This window comes from Andrographis paniculata, unplaced genomic scaffold (genome assembly GCF_009805555.1).
Source record: "Andrographis paniculata isolate CXL003 unplaced genomic scaffold, ASM980555v1 Contig82END, whole genome shotgun sequence".
Lineage (NCBI taxonomy): Eukaryota > Viridiplantae > Streptophyta > Magnoliopsida > Lamiales > Acanthaceae > Andrographis > Andrographis paniculata.
The window spans coordinates 1,877,014-1,895,064 of NW_026137620.1; the positions used below are offsets into that span (position 1 = coordinate 1,877,014).

At 34.9% G+C, this 18,051-nt stretch overlaps 1 protein-coding gene across 1 annotated transcript; it reads left to right on the forward strand.

The window, feature by feature from the left end:
• The first annotated feature begins 2,120 nt into the window (after positions 1-2,120).
• On the forward strand, positions 2,121-4,975 carry LOC127241224 (putative expansin-B14). Its single transcript, XM_051260155.1, has 4 exons — positions 2,121-2,274; positions 3,731-3,840; positions 3,957-4,144; positions 4,648-4,975. Exons 1-4 carry the CDS (start codon positions 2,121-2,123, stop codon positions 4,973-4,975), a joined length of 780 nt encoding a protein of 259 aa, XP_051116112.1.
• The last annotated feature ends 13,076 nt before the right edge of the window (positions 4,976-18,051 follow it).

Here is an 18,051-nt window from a genome sequence, read left to right on the forward strand (position 1 = left end):
AAAAAAATAAATTTAAAAATATAACAAAAAACTAAAATTTTAGACTGAAACAGAAAAATACACGGCCGTATAGAATTATACATGGCCGTGTAACAACATGATCATGTATAATTATACACTGAAATATACATGGTTATGTAACAACATGGCCGTGTAACAACATGACAATGTATAATTATACACTGAAATATACATTGCCCTATAACAACATGACCGTGTATAATTGTACATGGCCGTGTAACAACATGACCATGTATAATTATACACTGAAATATACATGGCCATGTAACAATATGGCCGTGTATAATTGTACATGACCGTGTACTTTCCAGGTCAACTGCCACGTCACCTCCACGTCAGCAATTTCCGTTAGTTTTTTAACGGTGAGACCAAAATTGATAAAAATTGTTTATAATGAGACCAAAATTGATTGAAATTGTTTTTATTGGGACCAAAATTGATGAATTTTTTATATCGAGACCAAAATTGATTAATTTTGATTATATTGGGACAAAAATTGATTTTTTTCCTAAATTTTTATATATTATTATAATATTAATATAGATGATGGTGGGCCCATTCATTTATCAACTCACTTTTTCTCTTTTTGTCTTGTCACCTTAGATTTTATTCGATCCATAATTTTTTTCTCATTACTAAATTCTTCATTCAACTCAAAATTACATCATATGGCCCGCCATTCATATTATATATTTATTTTTATCATTTCAAAATCTATGGGTGTGTTTTTTTTTTCGATGAGTTTTGAAAATAAATTGATTTGAATTTGGTATGAAAATAATGTTTGATGAGATATTTTGTGAGGGTAAAAAATGTAATTTTTTCGAGAATCGCAAAGTCCAAATAGTAAAATTTGGAGAAATTCGGCTAAAGAAACATACTCTATATAATTCATCAATTTTATATTATTAATTGATTAAATATTGTTATAATTTTATCTTTTATTTTAGTAATATAACGAATTTAAAATATTTAATAATAAATAATTATTTTGACATAATAATTTTTTTTTATTAATTTTTAGATATTTTAAAATAAAAAAGTAAATTTATTAAAATACTCTCTTCATTTTTTCTGTCTCACGTTTGTGATGATTATTTTTTATTTTTGGTAAATTTATTAATGTTAAACATACTTAATAAATATAAATAAATTTAATTAAATTTCTAGAATTTACTCAAACCCATTTATTTCTCTCACTCCTCAATTAACCAATATTTTTATTTACCTTTAAAATTCTCTATTTTTTTTATAAAATTAATTTATAATAATGATAATAAATAAATATATATTTTTTTATTGTATTATATAAAATTCTGTTCTCTACAAAATGATATCCATAATATATTTTATTGAGATATAATGATAAGAATATTTAAATATATATTTTAGTTTTTTTAATCATTAAATAACTAATCCTCAATATTTAAATAACTAATCTATACTATTTAAATTTTTCCAAACGAAATGGTTTATCTCTACCGGAATAGAAGAAATATATTTTAAAATAAATAAATAAATAAATGAAATCAGCTAAAAGTATGAAAATGAGCCATTTCAATGAACAGTGCAAATTTTATCACGAATACAAAAGGGACGAAATTTTAGTTTGACAATGTTTGACATTACTTAATATCTCCGAAAAAAACCATAGGATCATGAAAAAATAATTTCGAAGTAACTATTTTCAATCCATATTATTTATTTGCATCAAGCCCCTTCTCCAAAATAATAAATTTAATTGTCAAATCCTTTTAGATCAACCGGTGAGACATCCCTCCCTTGAGGATAGAGTCCCAGGTTTGATCCTACATATTTAGCTACAATAAAAAATAATAAAAAATAATAAATTTAATTTGGAATCAATATTTTTGCTCATCCAAATTCCTAATACACACACATACACATCTTAATCATCTTTAGTTAGCTAAAACGCAAGACACTCACAGCCATTGACTCCAATCATACACACAAATCTAACAAGACAAGAACCATCCATATATATACATATATCATCTTGTAATAATTTCTAGTTTCCTTTCTTGTTATTACCAATTCATTACATTAATGTGTATGACCAAATCTCAAAAAGCACCACCATGTATGCACTTCTTGTTTCGATCGCCTTACCCCTTTTGCTCATTTTAATCGGCAATTGCGCGCGCACCTATTCCAACCCATTGCACGTTGAGGATTCTTTCTCGCACGGAGTTGCCACGTGGTATGGAAGCCCCACAGGATTTGGGAGCGCCGGTAATGCCAATGTTTAAGAATATATAGTACTGTCTCAAAAATTGACAATTTTATTTTGTTCGTGCATGTGTAATATATATATATATGTCTAATTATCACTTGAGTCGCGAAGGAATAGTCATTTGCAATTTGGCCTTGTATGTTTTCAATGTCTATGAGTTGATGATTGTAAGTCGAATTAAGATACCGTAGCTAGTGCAAGAATGATGATATGGATCAAGATCAAACTCGCCAAAAGTTATAAACATACAAAGATTGAGTTGTATCGAAAAATATTTTAGGACTTTATTGATAATTAGAATTGCATGCTTACTATGATTAACAAATTTCCCTTAATCTTGTTTAATTCCCCACGAGGATATATAATGATTCCGGTGAACACAAATATGGATGGTCGAATTGGAGAATAATTGACGATCAAAGATTGAAATCTTCTTTCTATTCAATCAACACTGATTACAAAAAAAAAAAAAAAAAAAAAAAAAAAAAACTAGGTATTTACTGAATCGAAAACCCTAAATTCTAAAATGCCCCAAATAAGATAATTGAAAAAAAAAAAAAGACTTAGAAAGTAGAAAATTTCCCATTTAAAGCCCTAAATGGTCTTGGATGATCAAAATGGTACATCATGGAAAAGCCTGAATTTGACTCATGAACCATGCAAATTTTGTCTAGTTCCAAATACAAATACAAAAAGAGAAAAAAAAAATATATATATAAGTTGGCAAGATTTGACAATATGATCTTGAAATTAACAATTTTTCTGGTGTATTTTTGATCGATATTTATATGCATCATAAAATTTTGGTCATATATATATAGTTATCATTTTTGTGTTGTATATTTCCTAGGTTCGTTACAAGAAAGTTGAAATTTAGCTACAAAAAATTTCGCAGCAAAAGGTAATAATTCATAAACTATTTTGCTATAAGATTAAAATTTATAAAAAAAAAAGTTTTAGCAACAAAATATGTATGATTTTTATAGCAAAATGATTTTAGCTATGAAAAATTATTTTGTAGCTAATACATTTTTGCTATGAAGATAAAATTTTCTAGCAAAAAGAAATTTAGCAACGAAATTAATTTTGTAATACATAATTTATATTTAGCGACGGAATTAATTTATGTTGCTAAATGACAAGTTTTAACTACAAAAATATTTCATAATTAAAAATATTTAAGCTAATTAGATACTTTTTTGTACTGGCTATATTTCTGTGTTGTTAACTAAAACATACCATCTTTATATTTTGTTCTAGATTCTCATGTAATAGTGATGTGATCTTATTTTCATGAAAAAATGAGTAAAATGTCGCAATTTATATGACTGCTATACAAAATGACACGATAAAAATGATCATCATCCATTGATCATACATACAGGGCGAAATTATAATTTTCTTGAGATATTTTTGACAAAAATTGTCAATTTTATACGTTCATTCCTGCAGGAGGTGCCTGTGGATTCCAAAACGACGTGGAAAATCCGCCGTATAATAGCATGGTGGCTGCCGGAAACAATATTATTTATCAATCCGGAAAAGGTTGTGGGGCTTGTTATGAGGTATTAGTCAGTTTGATTTAATTATTTTGACCAAGTATGTAGGTTGGTAATCGATTTACCAAGTTTGATGTAGCATGGTAATTTAAAATTGTCGATCACAAATATATGGGTCGAAGGTGAAATGCACTGACCATCCGGCATGCTCGGGTTTTCCTGTTACAATAACCATCGCGGATGAGTGTCCGAGCTGCCAACATGATTCCCACCACTTTGATCTTAGCGGAACGGCTTTCGGTTGCTTAGCCAAGCCCAATCAAGCTGATACACTACGAAAAGCCGGAAAAATCAACATTCATCAACGACGGTATGAGTTAATGGAGATAAATTTTAATATATAGTAAAGTATATTTGTTTTGTATTTCAATATAATCCATAACGATGTATAAAATTTCTATATTTGCATTTAGAAACTTGATCGAATATGAATTATACGTTTGTAGTATCGTACATTTTTTTTTAACCTAAAAAGCTAAACTATATGATAAAATTTATAGAGTATTTAATTCATTTATTTAATATACTAGTAGTATCGTACGTTTTATTTTATTTTATTTTTTACATAAAAGGTTATATAGAACAACATACATTCTTTTTCTTTTTTTTTTATTTTACTATTTTGACTCTATAATTTTTGAAAAAATTATACTTTTGTTTCTCTTGTAAAATATCACATCAAATATTATTTAAATAAAAATTTTAAACTTTTAAGGTTTAAAACAAAAGCACCACGATGAACTTATGGTTTTATTTAATTTTTATGTCGGTATATTCTACTTGTAAATTTAAGCGTAACACGGGATTATGCAGAGTACAATGTCATTACCACACGGACATAAAGTTCAAGCTCGACCAAGGCGCGAATCCATACTATCTTGCTTTCTTGGTCGAACACATGAGTGGAGACGGAGACGTATCCTCAGTCGAGGTGTTGACTTCAAATTCCAAAGGTAAGTGGATGTCGATGCAACGAAGTTGGGGCGAGACATGGAAGATGGATATGCCTGATGGGATGAAAGGCCCTTTTACTGTGAGGCTTACCACCGTAAAATCGGGCAAACAGATCGTGGCGAAAGATGCCATTCCGGCTGACTGGTATCCCGGCCAGAAATGTGAATCCAAACTTACACTTGAATGATTGGAAGCTAACACATTTGAGATATATCTATGAAAAATAATAATAATTGACAGTAATTAATTAAGAATGTCCGTATAAAGAGAGAGATAAATAAGAGTCACTGTCAATTATTATTAATTTTCATAGATAATTAACGGAATAAACAAAATTCGGAATGCTTAGAAAATTAAAGTATTGGTAATGATATAAGTATTGTTAAATACGATGACATAAAAATGTACTTATTTCGAACACACCCACTATATACAAAGCTTTTGCAAAAATAGAAACTTTACGGAGAATAATTCAAAATAATCAGATCAAGTAAAAATATAAACTTTTGTTTGTTTTGTTTCTTATTTTGAGTTATTATAATTATTTTTTTTACTTGAATTTTGATTTAAATGATGAATAGTCAAAAAAATAATTTGAAAAACGAATCAAACAAATCTATAAACATAAAAGAAGGAAGGAGAGTGGAAAACACATAAATATTTCGTAACATATATAACTTGACAATCCTATCTTTTCTTGGGTTTGCGACGAATTCGAGAATAAGAATAAATTTTCCTTTTCGGAAATACGTTTTCGAGAATAAGAATAAATTTTCCTTTTCGGAAATACGTTTATATGATTCATAGAGATTGAAGACTGCTAGATTATCATTGTAGTTTGGTAACCATTAATGAATATTAGTTTTCTAAATCTCGTATTTTGGATTGTGGTAAATACGTGCACTACAAAAAAAAATAGTATATTTGTAACGGAATTCCGTTCCTAAAGTTCACGTAGTTAACGTAATTCCATCTCTAATTCCGTCTCTAATATCATTAGTAACAGAAAAAGTGAATTTAGGAATGAAAAAATCTCGTTACAAAATTAATAATTTCTTGTAGTGGTGTAATAAATAATATGAAAATTATACCATTATTCGGGGATCATTTTTATTTTTATTTTTATTTTTTCCTTTGTTTTTCATAATTTCACAACAAGACGTTAAATAGACTTAGATTAGATGGTTTGCATGTTAACCAGGGCCGTCTCGGACTTTTTCGGGACCCTGAGCAAAAGTAGAATTTAGATTCTATAAACACACGACTAAATGTACTTTTAAAATGATATCATTAACATTGACGTCGGCTAGACAACAAGTTGAAGGTTGCAGTCTGATGACGGTGTTGACTCGGGAAAAAATATGGAAATTGAACTAACACCGCTTCGTCTGGAGGTTCGAATAGTGAGAAAAACTGAGAGAAGATGAAAGTGTAGAGAGAGGGAGAAGTGGGTTTTGGCGTGGATGGGTGGGAGCAGGCGAGAGGTGTAGGCAATGATTAAATTTCGAAAGATGTAGTGCGGTGTGATTAGGAATAAGAGATAAAGAAAAAAAAAAAAGAGATATAGATAATATTATATTTTTAAATTTAATCTTAATTAAAATCGAATTCGATAATAATAATAAAAAAATATATATGTATAAAATAAAATTTAAAATTTAATAGTGATAATGAGCTATTTTTTTTTTTTTTAAAAAAGGCTCTTCTTTAATTAGGGTCTGACCAGTGGCTCATCTCCTGATAAGTCGCTCATGTTAACCCAATTATTGTGTATGTTATATACTTAATAGTTATCTATATTTATATAAAAGTCTTTAAATGCATATTGCTTTGGATTGAATCAAATTATTGCATGGTATACTATTCTTGCTTTCCTTATTGTCTGTTTTTATTTTCAAGTTCATGAACAAATTTTGATGTTACAATTATATAATTATAAATATACCAAGCTCAAAGAATTACAATTAAAAAAACTAATAAAAAAAAACAAAACATATTCTTATTAATGCATAGACATGTTAAATTTATTATAATATATAAATATAACAATTAAATTATTGTAGATCATGAATTAATTTTCACCATATTACTTCTTCCTCCTCTTGGCCTTCTCTTCGTGTAGGACCGACGGGTCGTTGCTAGCTCTCATTCTCAATGCCGAATGTCTTGGTTTGGAAGGCTCGGGGAGTGGCGTGGAATTTTCCGGTTGGACAACGGCCGGTACTGGTTGAACGAGTGGCAAAGGAATTTGCTCTTCGAAACTTTTGTTTGGTGCAAGATTCGCGTCATTTTGAACTATTTGGTGTTCATTATCTATATAAATGAAACATTAAAAGTATGTTAACTATGCAATTTTATAAAAAAAATTTACTTCACATTATATTTACCTAGCAAACTTAAAAAACTAAGTCCAATAGTTTGAGGAAAAAAAATCAAAAGCAACTTATTAGTAGAACAAAGAAAATTGGAAAAAATATTTCCAACTTTCTGTATAAACATAATTTTTAGGAATAAAAACAGATCTTATTACCACAATATATAATCAAAAAATATAAATTTCATGAAAAAAATAAAACTTAATAGAATAATGTAAAAATTGAAAGAACAATATATATTATCTCTAGCAAATATTATTGATTGAAATTTTTACCTGTTTTTGCCTCTTTGCTCATATTTGAACCGTGAAAGAAGCAGATTTCTAAATTGAAAATAAATAAAGTCAATTGTTATATTTTAAACAAACAATCTAAAAAACAAAAAAAAATGCTAAGAAAAATCAATTTCTATAACAATACCTAGAAAGAATGCTGATGAAATAACCAAATGAGAGTAATAAAATGAATGATTATAGCCAACAACAACCCCCTTATTTATAACCATAAAGTATTTATTAACATTATATCTATACATAAATTTGGCATACTTTTTCAAGGTGTTTTTATTATTTATTCCCAAAATTTGAAAAAGTACATTTTACTTTTATTTTAAAGGATAAAAATACAATAAATCTTGCTATGTGTAAATAGAGTAAGTAACACATAATTCATTATATGCATAAAATTCAATTGAAATATGACCAATTAGCAACTAGGAAATAAAATATCATGTAATAAAAATGAAGAATTTTCAAATTGGTGATGTTCACAATTTTTTTTTTGCGCCTGATAGTATGTAATATGAAAAGAATTGTTAGCATGTTATAAGAATGTTAAAGAATGTTAAGTAACTATTTATTTAAAAAATTATATAAAACTTTGTACGATTTTAATCATATGACACTCGCAACGATCAGATCGTATCTATTAATTTTTTTATATAGCAATAATTAATGTACATTCTCTGCTTGATCATATAACAATAATGTACATGCTCGTAGATTAGCATATTAAAAGTTTAACGACCATTTAATATGGAGAAAATAAATTAAGTAAAATTCTTGAAAAACTTCAATATTATATATTTTGGTTGAAGTATATTGTATCTTGTGATTGTTCGATCATTTGATGTGCAATGCTCAACATCTATTTATTAACTTCAGAATCAACATTTACGAATTTTATTGTTGTTACGTATGAAATTTAGAATTAGGTTAAAAAGCCCAAGGTAAAAAGAAAAAATGGGCCTTACAATTGAGGTGATCGAACGGGTCGAGGGGCACCGCGGGAAACTCAGGTAAAATAGGTGCGTTTATAAGGAAATAACAGGTTGGAAGGTCCGCAGGTCAGAAGGTCCGCAGGTCGGAAAGTCCGCAGGTCGGAAAGTCCGCGGGTCGGAAGGTACACGAGTCGGGAGGTCCGCAGGTCGGAAGGTCCGTAGTTCGGAAAGTCCGTGGGTCGGAAAGTCCGCAGATCGGGAGATCCACAAGTCGGATGGTCTATAAGTCGGGAGGTCCGCGGGTCGGTTGGACCAAGCAAGTCGGATGGTCTATAAGTCGGGAGGTCCGCAGGTCGGCTGGACCAAGCAAGTTGGATGGTCTATAAGTCGGGAGGTCCGTGGGTCGGTTGGACCAAGCAAGTCGGATGGTCTATAAGTCGGGAGGTCCGCGGGTCGGCTGGACCAAACAAGTCGGATGGTCTATAAGTCGGGAGGTCCGAGGGTCGGCTGGATCAGACAAGTCGGGAGGTTTGCAGTCGGACCAACAAGGCGGAAAAGTCTGCGGTCGGTCCAAAGAATCGGATACTGTTGAGAGTAAGTGAGAATGATACTGTGGTCGGTTGAGGGCACGTGTCAATAGGAGAAGGGTTAGCAGACGGTTGAAAAAGAGACGTTGTAACCGTTCGGGCGACGGTTTCCAGTACCGTTTCTCAAGGAATATTTAAGGATTTGGATTTTTCTGGAGAATATATCTTCAATCAACTTCAACAAAAGCAAATTCAGATTCGGGGATCACCACTTTAAATTTCCAGTATTTTAATTTTCCAATTAATTATCTTATGTACCGTACAATGTTTAGAGATTCCTAATCTCAGGCGCTAATTAATCAAATTTAAGGATATTTCCATATCTTTGAATTTTACTTTTTTGTTTGTTGAAAAAATACATCAACAAATTGGTGACCACAGTGGGAGAAAGGCAAGATTGCTGATCCTACATTACCAGAGAATTTCATACGACTGAGGTCTGGCCGAATCATCAAAAAGTTCAATATGGCAGGCACACAACCTCAATCATCATCAGCACCGGTCGGAGAAAATATTTCACCACCCGTCATGCCAAATTCAAGGGAGATTCCCCAACCACCAACAGATTGGTTGTCTTATGTTCAACAATTGAACAATCAGCATACTTCGGCGATGCAAAATATGTTGCGCGAGTAGCAAAATCTGATACAGAACATGTTAGATCAGGCGTTATCAAGGGTTACTCTTCAACCCACCCAGACGCTGCCAGGTGTGTCACCATCGAGAATGCAAGCAAATTTCGCAGGGCCATCATATGTGGACAGCACACTTCCGAGCGCCACAACGTTCAACCGAACATGTAGGGGAAAGACTCCTCTGACTTTCCCAAATAATATTCCTTTGGGACCAAGGGTTGAGAATGTGCAGCCGAACATTATAAGGGAGGAAAGGCCAGGGGGACATGTGCAAGATCCTATTCTTATTCCTGTGCAAAATTCCATTGATATTCCTGATCATCAACATTTTCGTTTGGGCGATGAAATTGCTCACGTATTGAGGGTTCAGTTTGGTCTAAATCCTCAGATGGCCAACCGACCTGCCTATCAAAGACCTTTTCCAGAAATGATTATTAATGAATATCCTCTCCCAAGGAATTACAGGCCACCAGATTTTCATGCTTTTTCCGGAGAGGATGGATCATCCACTATATAGCATGTGGGGTGTTTTACAACACAGTTAGGGGAAATTGGTAACAATCCTTTTTACAAGTTACAACTGTTTGGATTGTCCCTAACTAGGACTGCTTTTTCATAGTTTGTAAGTCTGCCACCTTGGCAGATACAAACTTGGGAAGGTTTAGAGATGGCATTTCATGCCAGATTTTTCAATCCCTTGCCAACGGTTTCTTTGACGGATTTATTGGAAATGAAACAATATCCAGAGGAGTCAGCTTCACAATTTATTGAAATGGTGCGATTGATGAAAGGACGGTGTCCTACAATAATCAATGAAAAAGAGATGACCAACTTAGTGGTCCGAAATATGCATGGTCGCCTAAGAGATGCACTTACTGCACATGATGTCGAGGATTTGGCAAGCCTCGCATCCAAGGCTGGACGTTTAGAATCTCTTTTCAGGGAAATGGATCAAAATTTCAGGCGTAATAAAGGTCAACATATGGCTAGTATGGAAACAGAATCATACGATATTGATTATGATCAAACAGAGGAGATGGCGGCCGAAATAATTTCTGGGAAGCCTTATGTATGCTCAAAGTTAAAGCCAGCACCAGGAACTGAAGCTAAAGAGCAACCGACCTTTGACAATTCAAAGGCCGACGAGATATTTGATATTCTGCTAACAGATGGTCAAATCCGAATTCCAAAGGGGTAGAGGTTGGCTACCAAGGAAGAAATCAAAGGGAGGCCATACTGTAAGTGGCATAACTCCTTCACACATAATACAAGTCAATGCACTCATTTTCGAAATGAGATCCAAAAGGCTATTAAGGCAGGTCGGCTCAAATATATTACTATGGGAGTGGAGCAGCAACCATTTCCGAAAGTAACCACAGCGATGGTTAATATACAAGCAACTTCCAGAAAAGAAAAAGGGAGTTCATCAAACAGTGGCCGACCAGAGGAGAAACTCAACGTTTGTGAAAAAACAGTGGCTGAAAAATGGGATAACCAAGATGGTTCTTTTAATATGGAATTGAAGGAACAAGTTTTGGTTCGGGACCACCCGACCAGGAGAACGGGTTCGGTCGGAAGCAAATGGACTCGAAATAAAAAATCTTTACCAATTGACGTGGATCCTCGCTTCCCAGGCATGAATCGCACTCAGATTCGGAATGCCAAGCGCAGGTACGCTGCAAGATACAGAGACAAGATCGCCTCATCAAAGCAACCGAATGACACCTGAGGCGCTGCTAAGTATTCAGAGGGAGGTCGGTCCATCAGGATCGTTTCGTTTGAGCAGCCGAATGAGGCAGATGAAGGTCGGCTCATCGGGGCTGCCTCATGAAAGTAGCCGACCAGCGTACGGGACACTGCTAATTACAATGAGGTAGGTCGGTCCATGCAAAAGAAGGATAAAGGCTTGTCTGATGAAAGAGTTAAGGGTTTCAGATGTCAATATTGTGAGAAGGTTAACATTAACCCACCACCGGAGGAGTTTCGTTTGGAATCTTTGACTGTTCAACCCGAAATTGAAGTTGGAGACGAAATTCCAGAGAAGGGTTCAATGTCTGTCAAATCTCAACTAGGGCCACGTATCCCCTACCGAATGACAGAGATTAATTGGGTTAAGAAAGAACCTTTATGGGCGAGTCTGGTGGATGAGTCTATAGAAGAGCCAGAATGGGCAAAAATTGCGGACCCTGATTTTCAATCAGAGGTCCCTCCAATAGTCTTCCCTCCCATTCCAGAAGGCATGGCATCTCATTTGAAGCCTCTGTACGTTAATGCTCATATTTGTGGGAAACCAATCACAAAGGTTTTCATAGATAATGGGGCCGTCTTCAATGTAATGCCATTACAGACTCTCAAGAAGTTAGGAAAGAGAATTCATGATCTATCTCCTGTGGATTTTGAGATGACTAGTTTACAGGGCAGCCGACCAGACCAGAAGGCATGTTGGTCGCCTCAATTGAAGTCGGTCCAAAGAAGATTTCTTCTGTCTTCTTCGTGGTGGATGCAGATACCACATATTCAATCATACTTGGACGAGATTGGATTCATACATCTAAATGTGTACCATCAACACTGCATCAACAATTGATGTTCTGGGAAGGCAACCAGGTCTTCAAAATGGAGGTAAATGACAATTCTTTTGGAGCATCAGAACAAGTTTAAGAATCAGTTTTTTATTTTGGTTATGTACCTCCAATGTATCAGTTTTTTATGGCTAATGACTACCCAAAGAAGGGTTTTAAATTCATTGGCTAGAATTCAATGTTCTTTTGAAAGAACAGTTGTACTATACGGCTCTTGAGTAAGCCAGACCTACTTTTTATAATATATTTTTGATGGAAGAAGTAGAATTACAATATTGTAATTTACTTATTAATCAGTATTATTTAGATCAACTTTTGAAAAAAGTAGAAAAAATCAAAAAGATACATGATGTTCATTTCCAATAAGATGAATAATTTCGTTGGCCTGATCTATTAGAGAAAACAGAGCCAACTTTTTCAGCACAAGATCCTCTGCTGGAATTTAACTTAGGAATCGACCTGGTTCCAAAAATAATCAGAATGAGTGGTTATTTATCTAAAGAGCAACAAACATTGATGCTCGAGGTTATAAGAAACAATATTGATTGTTTAGCTTGGGACTATTCAGAAATGCCCTGTTTGAAACGAAGTTTGATAGAACATCGATTGCCCATTAAAAAGGGTTATAAGCCTTGTAAGCAATCTCCAAGACGTATGAGTCCCGAGTTGATGCCTCAGATCAAAGAAGAGATTCAAAAGCTTCTTAAAGTAGGTTTTATCCGACCTTGCCGTTATGCGGATTGGTTGGCCAATATTGTGCGAGTGGTTAAGAAAAATGGTAAGATCAAGATATGCATTGATTTTAGAGATCTTAATATGGCCACCCCTAAATATGAGTATGTGATGCCTATGGCCGACATGCTAATTGACTCAACAGCAGGACACAGAATTCTCAGTTTGATGGATGGTTATGCATGATATAACCAAATCTTTTTGGCAGAGGAGGACATTCACAAGACAACATTTAGATGTCCAGGAGCATTAGGCATTTATGAGTGGACAGTTATGCCTTTTGATTTGAAGAATGCTGGAGCGACCTATCAAAGAGCCATGAACTCAATTTTTCACGATTTCATTGGTAAGTCTATGGAAGTGTATATTAATGATGTCATTGTCAAATCTTCTAGTTTTGAGGAACATTTGAGGGATCTTAAGGATGCTTTCAGTCGGCTGAAGAAGTACAAATTGAAAATGAACCCGACTAAGTGTGTTTTCGGTATACCAGCCGGGAGCTTCTTGGGGTTCTTGGTTCATGAAAGGGGCATTGAGATCGATGCTAATAAAGCCAAGGTAATTCTTGCCAGCCGACCACCTAAGACGGTTAAGGAAATTCAAAGTCTGTTGGGGAAGGTGAATTATCTCAGGCGGTTCATTTCCAATGCTGCTGGTAAGGTTAGACTAATCACTAAATTATTGAAGGCAGGAGGAAGTGCCTTTGAGTGGGGACCAGACCAACAGACGACTTTAGAGGCTATAAAGCAAGCATTGGCTCAACCACCTATGTTGATGCCTCCCAAGGAAGGTTGGCCCCTCAAACTTTATTTGGCAAATACCTATGAAGTGGTCAGTTTCTTACTAGCTCAAGATGGAGATGATGGAATGGAAAGGGCAATTTATTATTTGAGCAAGACTCTCACAGGACCAGAGTTAAATTATACAATGCCAAAGAAGATGTGTTATTCACTGGTATTCGCATGCACCAAACTCGAACATTATATATTGCCCAGAAGAGTTGAGGTTATTTCAAAGATTGATCTAATCAAGTTAATTTTGCAAAGACCTATGATGCAGGGCAGGCTTATGAAGTGGGCCATTAAATTAGCCCATTTTGATTTGTATCATTCTCCTTTGAGGGCGGTTAAAGGCCAAGCAATAACAGATTTTTTGGCAGACTTTACAGGTCATGAGGAGCAACCGACTGGGTGTATATCTTATGTAAGCACCCGAAATTGGTTAATGTTTTTTGATGATTATACCTCAGGAAACAGATCGGGTGCAAGTGTCTTGTTGAAAGGACCAGATGGTCAAATAATCAATTTGCAGCTACAATTGGAAGCCATGACCCATAATTCAGCAGAGTATGAGGCTCTAATCTTGGGATTGGAGGCTTTGATAGCCAGAAGAGTTCAGTCGGTTATTATAAAAGGGGATTCTCAATTGGTGATCAACCAAGTAAACAAACAGTATGTTTGCAATTATCCCCACTTACGGAGGTACAGGGATTTGGTAGGTCAGTTGCTATCGAAGATCTCCAAAGTGATAATTGAGTTCGTCCCTAGAAAGGAGAATCAATTTGCGGATGATTTAACTCAAAAAGCTTGCAAGGGAATTCTAAAAGATATGTGCGCAGAGGTCGGCCCTGAGACTGAAACAGGAGCCGACTAGAGGACTGAAACAGGAGCCGACTGGAGGACAGAACTTGTCTTATACTTACAAGATCCATGAGCAAATGTACCGATTAGAATTCGACTGAAAGCTCTGCGATTCCAATTGGTGGAAGGAGTGTTATATAAAAGAACATTCGAAGGATTGCTCTTGAAATATTTGGGGCCCAAGCAAGCTTTGGAGGTGATGACAGAAGTGCACAACGGAATTTGTGGAGCTCATCGGGCAGGTCTGAATATGAGATGGGCTATCCATCGTTTAGATTTCTTTTGGCCAAAGATTTTTGAAGATTGCATACAATTTGCCAAGGGCTGCCAAGAATGTCAGAGGCATGGGCAGTTAATTCATTTACCAGTCATAGAATTGCAAGCTATGGTAAAACCATGGCCCTTTAAATCTTGGGCTATGGATATCATTGGTAAAATCCATTATCCCTCGTCCAAGAATCATTGTTTTATTCTGGTTGCAACAGATTATTTCACCAAATAGGTGGAGGCGGTTGCTCTGAAAAGTGTGGATCAGAAGGAGGTGATTGATTTTGTGCTGAATCAGATCATATATAGGTATGGTATTCCTCATTCAGTAACAACCGACCAAGGTCTGGTCTTTACTGGGGAGAAGTTTTTAAGCTTTTTGGCAGAGTTTGGTATTCGTTTGAATCATTCTTCGCCTTATTATCCCCAGGCTAATGGGCAGGCAGAAACAACTAACAAGATTATTATTGGAATTATCAAGAAAACGATTGAAGGGAACCCAAGGAAATGACATTTGTTGTTATCACGAGCCTTATGGGCACATAGGAATAACAGAAGTTCTGCCACAGGGTTTTTGCCATATCAACTTACTTTTGGGCAAGATGTTGTGTTGCCAGCTGAAGTGCATGTCTCATCTGGACGCACAAGCTTTACCAATGATGAATTTACTGAGGAATACCAACAAATGATGTTGCAGCAATTGGAAAGTCACGATGTCAACCGACTTTATGCAATTGATCAAATTGTAAAACAAAATGAGATCAGGGCCAAGACTTATGGAAAGAAAATCTTTTACAGAACATTCAAAGAAGGAGATTTGGTTTGGAAGACTATTCTTCCAACATATAAGAAGTTTGATCAATTAGGAAAGTGGTCCCCGAATTGGGAGGGACCATTCATAATTCAAAAGGAGATCAGAAATGGTGCATTTATTATTATAAAAAGGGTACATGACTGTATTAATGCTAGATATCTGAAGAGGTATTTTCCTGCCTTTTCAGATAACAAGAAAGCATGAAACAGTAAGTTTATTCAGAACCCATTTACCAAGGGTTCGAACCTAATAGGGGTTCATTCATTATCAGATGTTGAGTTGTGCAGAGAATTACTTCCTTCTGAGTCAGAAGCTTCATTCCAGTGATTAGGGACTAGCTCTGGTTCTTCATCAATAAGGTTCTCTAAGCCAGGTCGGTACTTCTCCCATTGGTCCTATATCTTCTCAAGATCATAGTCGGTCCGAGCTTTCATGTCTGTCACGGCTTGGCGTTCACGATCAACAAGAGTGCGTAACCTTGAAAAGACCACACGTTGATTGGAGAAGGTGTGATCCCAGCCAAGGTCTGGGAGTATGGCTGTCACATGATGTTCAATCAAATCCATGTGATGATCAATGTCGGGAAGGCAATTTTGTATATCCCGAAGAGTTTCGTATCCTTCTAGCACATTTTCCATCAGGCGAATAACACGATGAATGGTCTTTCTGCCTCGTTGGGAAAATCTGAATTTGAAATCTAATTGTTTGAGGATGCATAGCAGGTCTTCGGCATGACCTCCAACTGGATGATTACCCACAAAAAAGGGTTAGATAACACATTATCAATTGTTTACAGGAACATGAGGACGATGAGGTGGCATTTTAATACTTGTGGGCAGGCGTTTTCAAGGTTGATTTGTGAGTAAATGCTTATCTGTTGATTTGCAAGGACTGCAAATATTTATAAGGGTGATGAATTGATTGGTTACCTGAGAGTTGGAAATTTGAAAAGTGATCCTTAAAAATAGGATGAAAATTTATTTACCAAGTCAAAGTTTCCAAAAGTTTACAAAAGAGATCCTAAAACAAGTTTTATTTGGGACCATTTGTCTTCTGTTCTGGAGCGTCGTCTGTTATTGGCAGTCGACTAATACTGCTTTATGAGTTGGGATCGGACGTGAATCTTCAACTCCTGGTCCAGGTCGGCTGCATTGTTTTGGTATCGATCAATCAGGCGCTGCTCATCATTTATATGGCCTTCCAAGACTGACTTTTCTTGGTGAAGCGCCTTCAGTTCTGCTTTTTTTTTTTTTTTTTTCTAGATTGATCCCTTTATTTGTGCCTTGGCATTATTCAGGCCTTCTAGTCGACGATAATCTGTAAGGCGACTTGTCGCACGAAACTATAGAGAGGCGGTCCCTCGGGCCAAGGTTGTTTGCAACAAATCTAACAGCATTTTGCACATGACGAATGTTTGTTGTGTCCATATCACTGATAATATCTACGATCATAACAAGGTTTAGAGGAGCGCATTGATACCATCTCGAATAGCTTTGCAAATGCGGTCCTTTCATCGTAAACAGAACATCAATGTCCGAACCCAATTGATGCCCTTCAATCACCTTTTCAGGTATTGGTATTTCCGGCATTACTTCATCATATTCAAAATTTAGGTCGATCGGGCCATTAGGCGGAGGTTGATCATCATCAAAGCGAGTGCGCTCGCCAAGGGCTGTATGCGAAGGTCCAGCTGACGTCTGCCATTGCAACAAGATGAAATCAGCATAAATGTATGATGACAACGACTAACAGGTAAACATGATTAGATGGATAATAATCAGAACTAATTAAAATTAGTAGTGTTTTGGAAACATAAATAAACTGGAAGAAGGCAAGTTAGATTGTCGATATAAATCCATTCAAAAAATATCAGGCCAAGAAAGTTAACTTCCATGATCAAGAACAACTGCAGGATAACAGAAACTAATTGATCCAAATAATGTGAATTGCGTATAATAACAGAGAATTTATATATATCTTAACAGGAAATTAAAAACAGAATCATTCATTGTCTCAACTCTTATCTGCACAGCTTCCATGAAAATGTAATTCAAGAAATCATGAATCCATTGAATAATTATACAGAAACTGATCAATTATATTAAACAAAAAAGGCATGAAAGGTTTAAAGAATGACGAGATATATGGTTAAGAAGTATAGGAGAACTCACATCCATATTAGATTTCTTTTTATTGATCAAATGTTTCTGAAAAACTCTTCGTCTTCTTGGATGAAAAAAAACCGATTGATGCTCTAGTCCTGGAGGTTATATCTAATGAGTTTTGCAAGTTGAGAGTAGTATCAGACTAAATTTATCTTTCACAGTGATCCTATTGGTATAAATGCTTCATTGCGAGTGACCGATATATACATACATATATTGGTGTTTCAAATTTACTGAATCTGCCCCT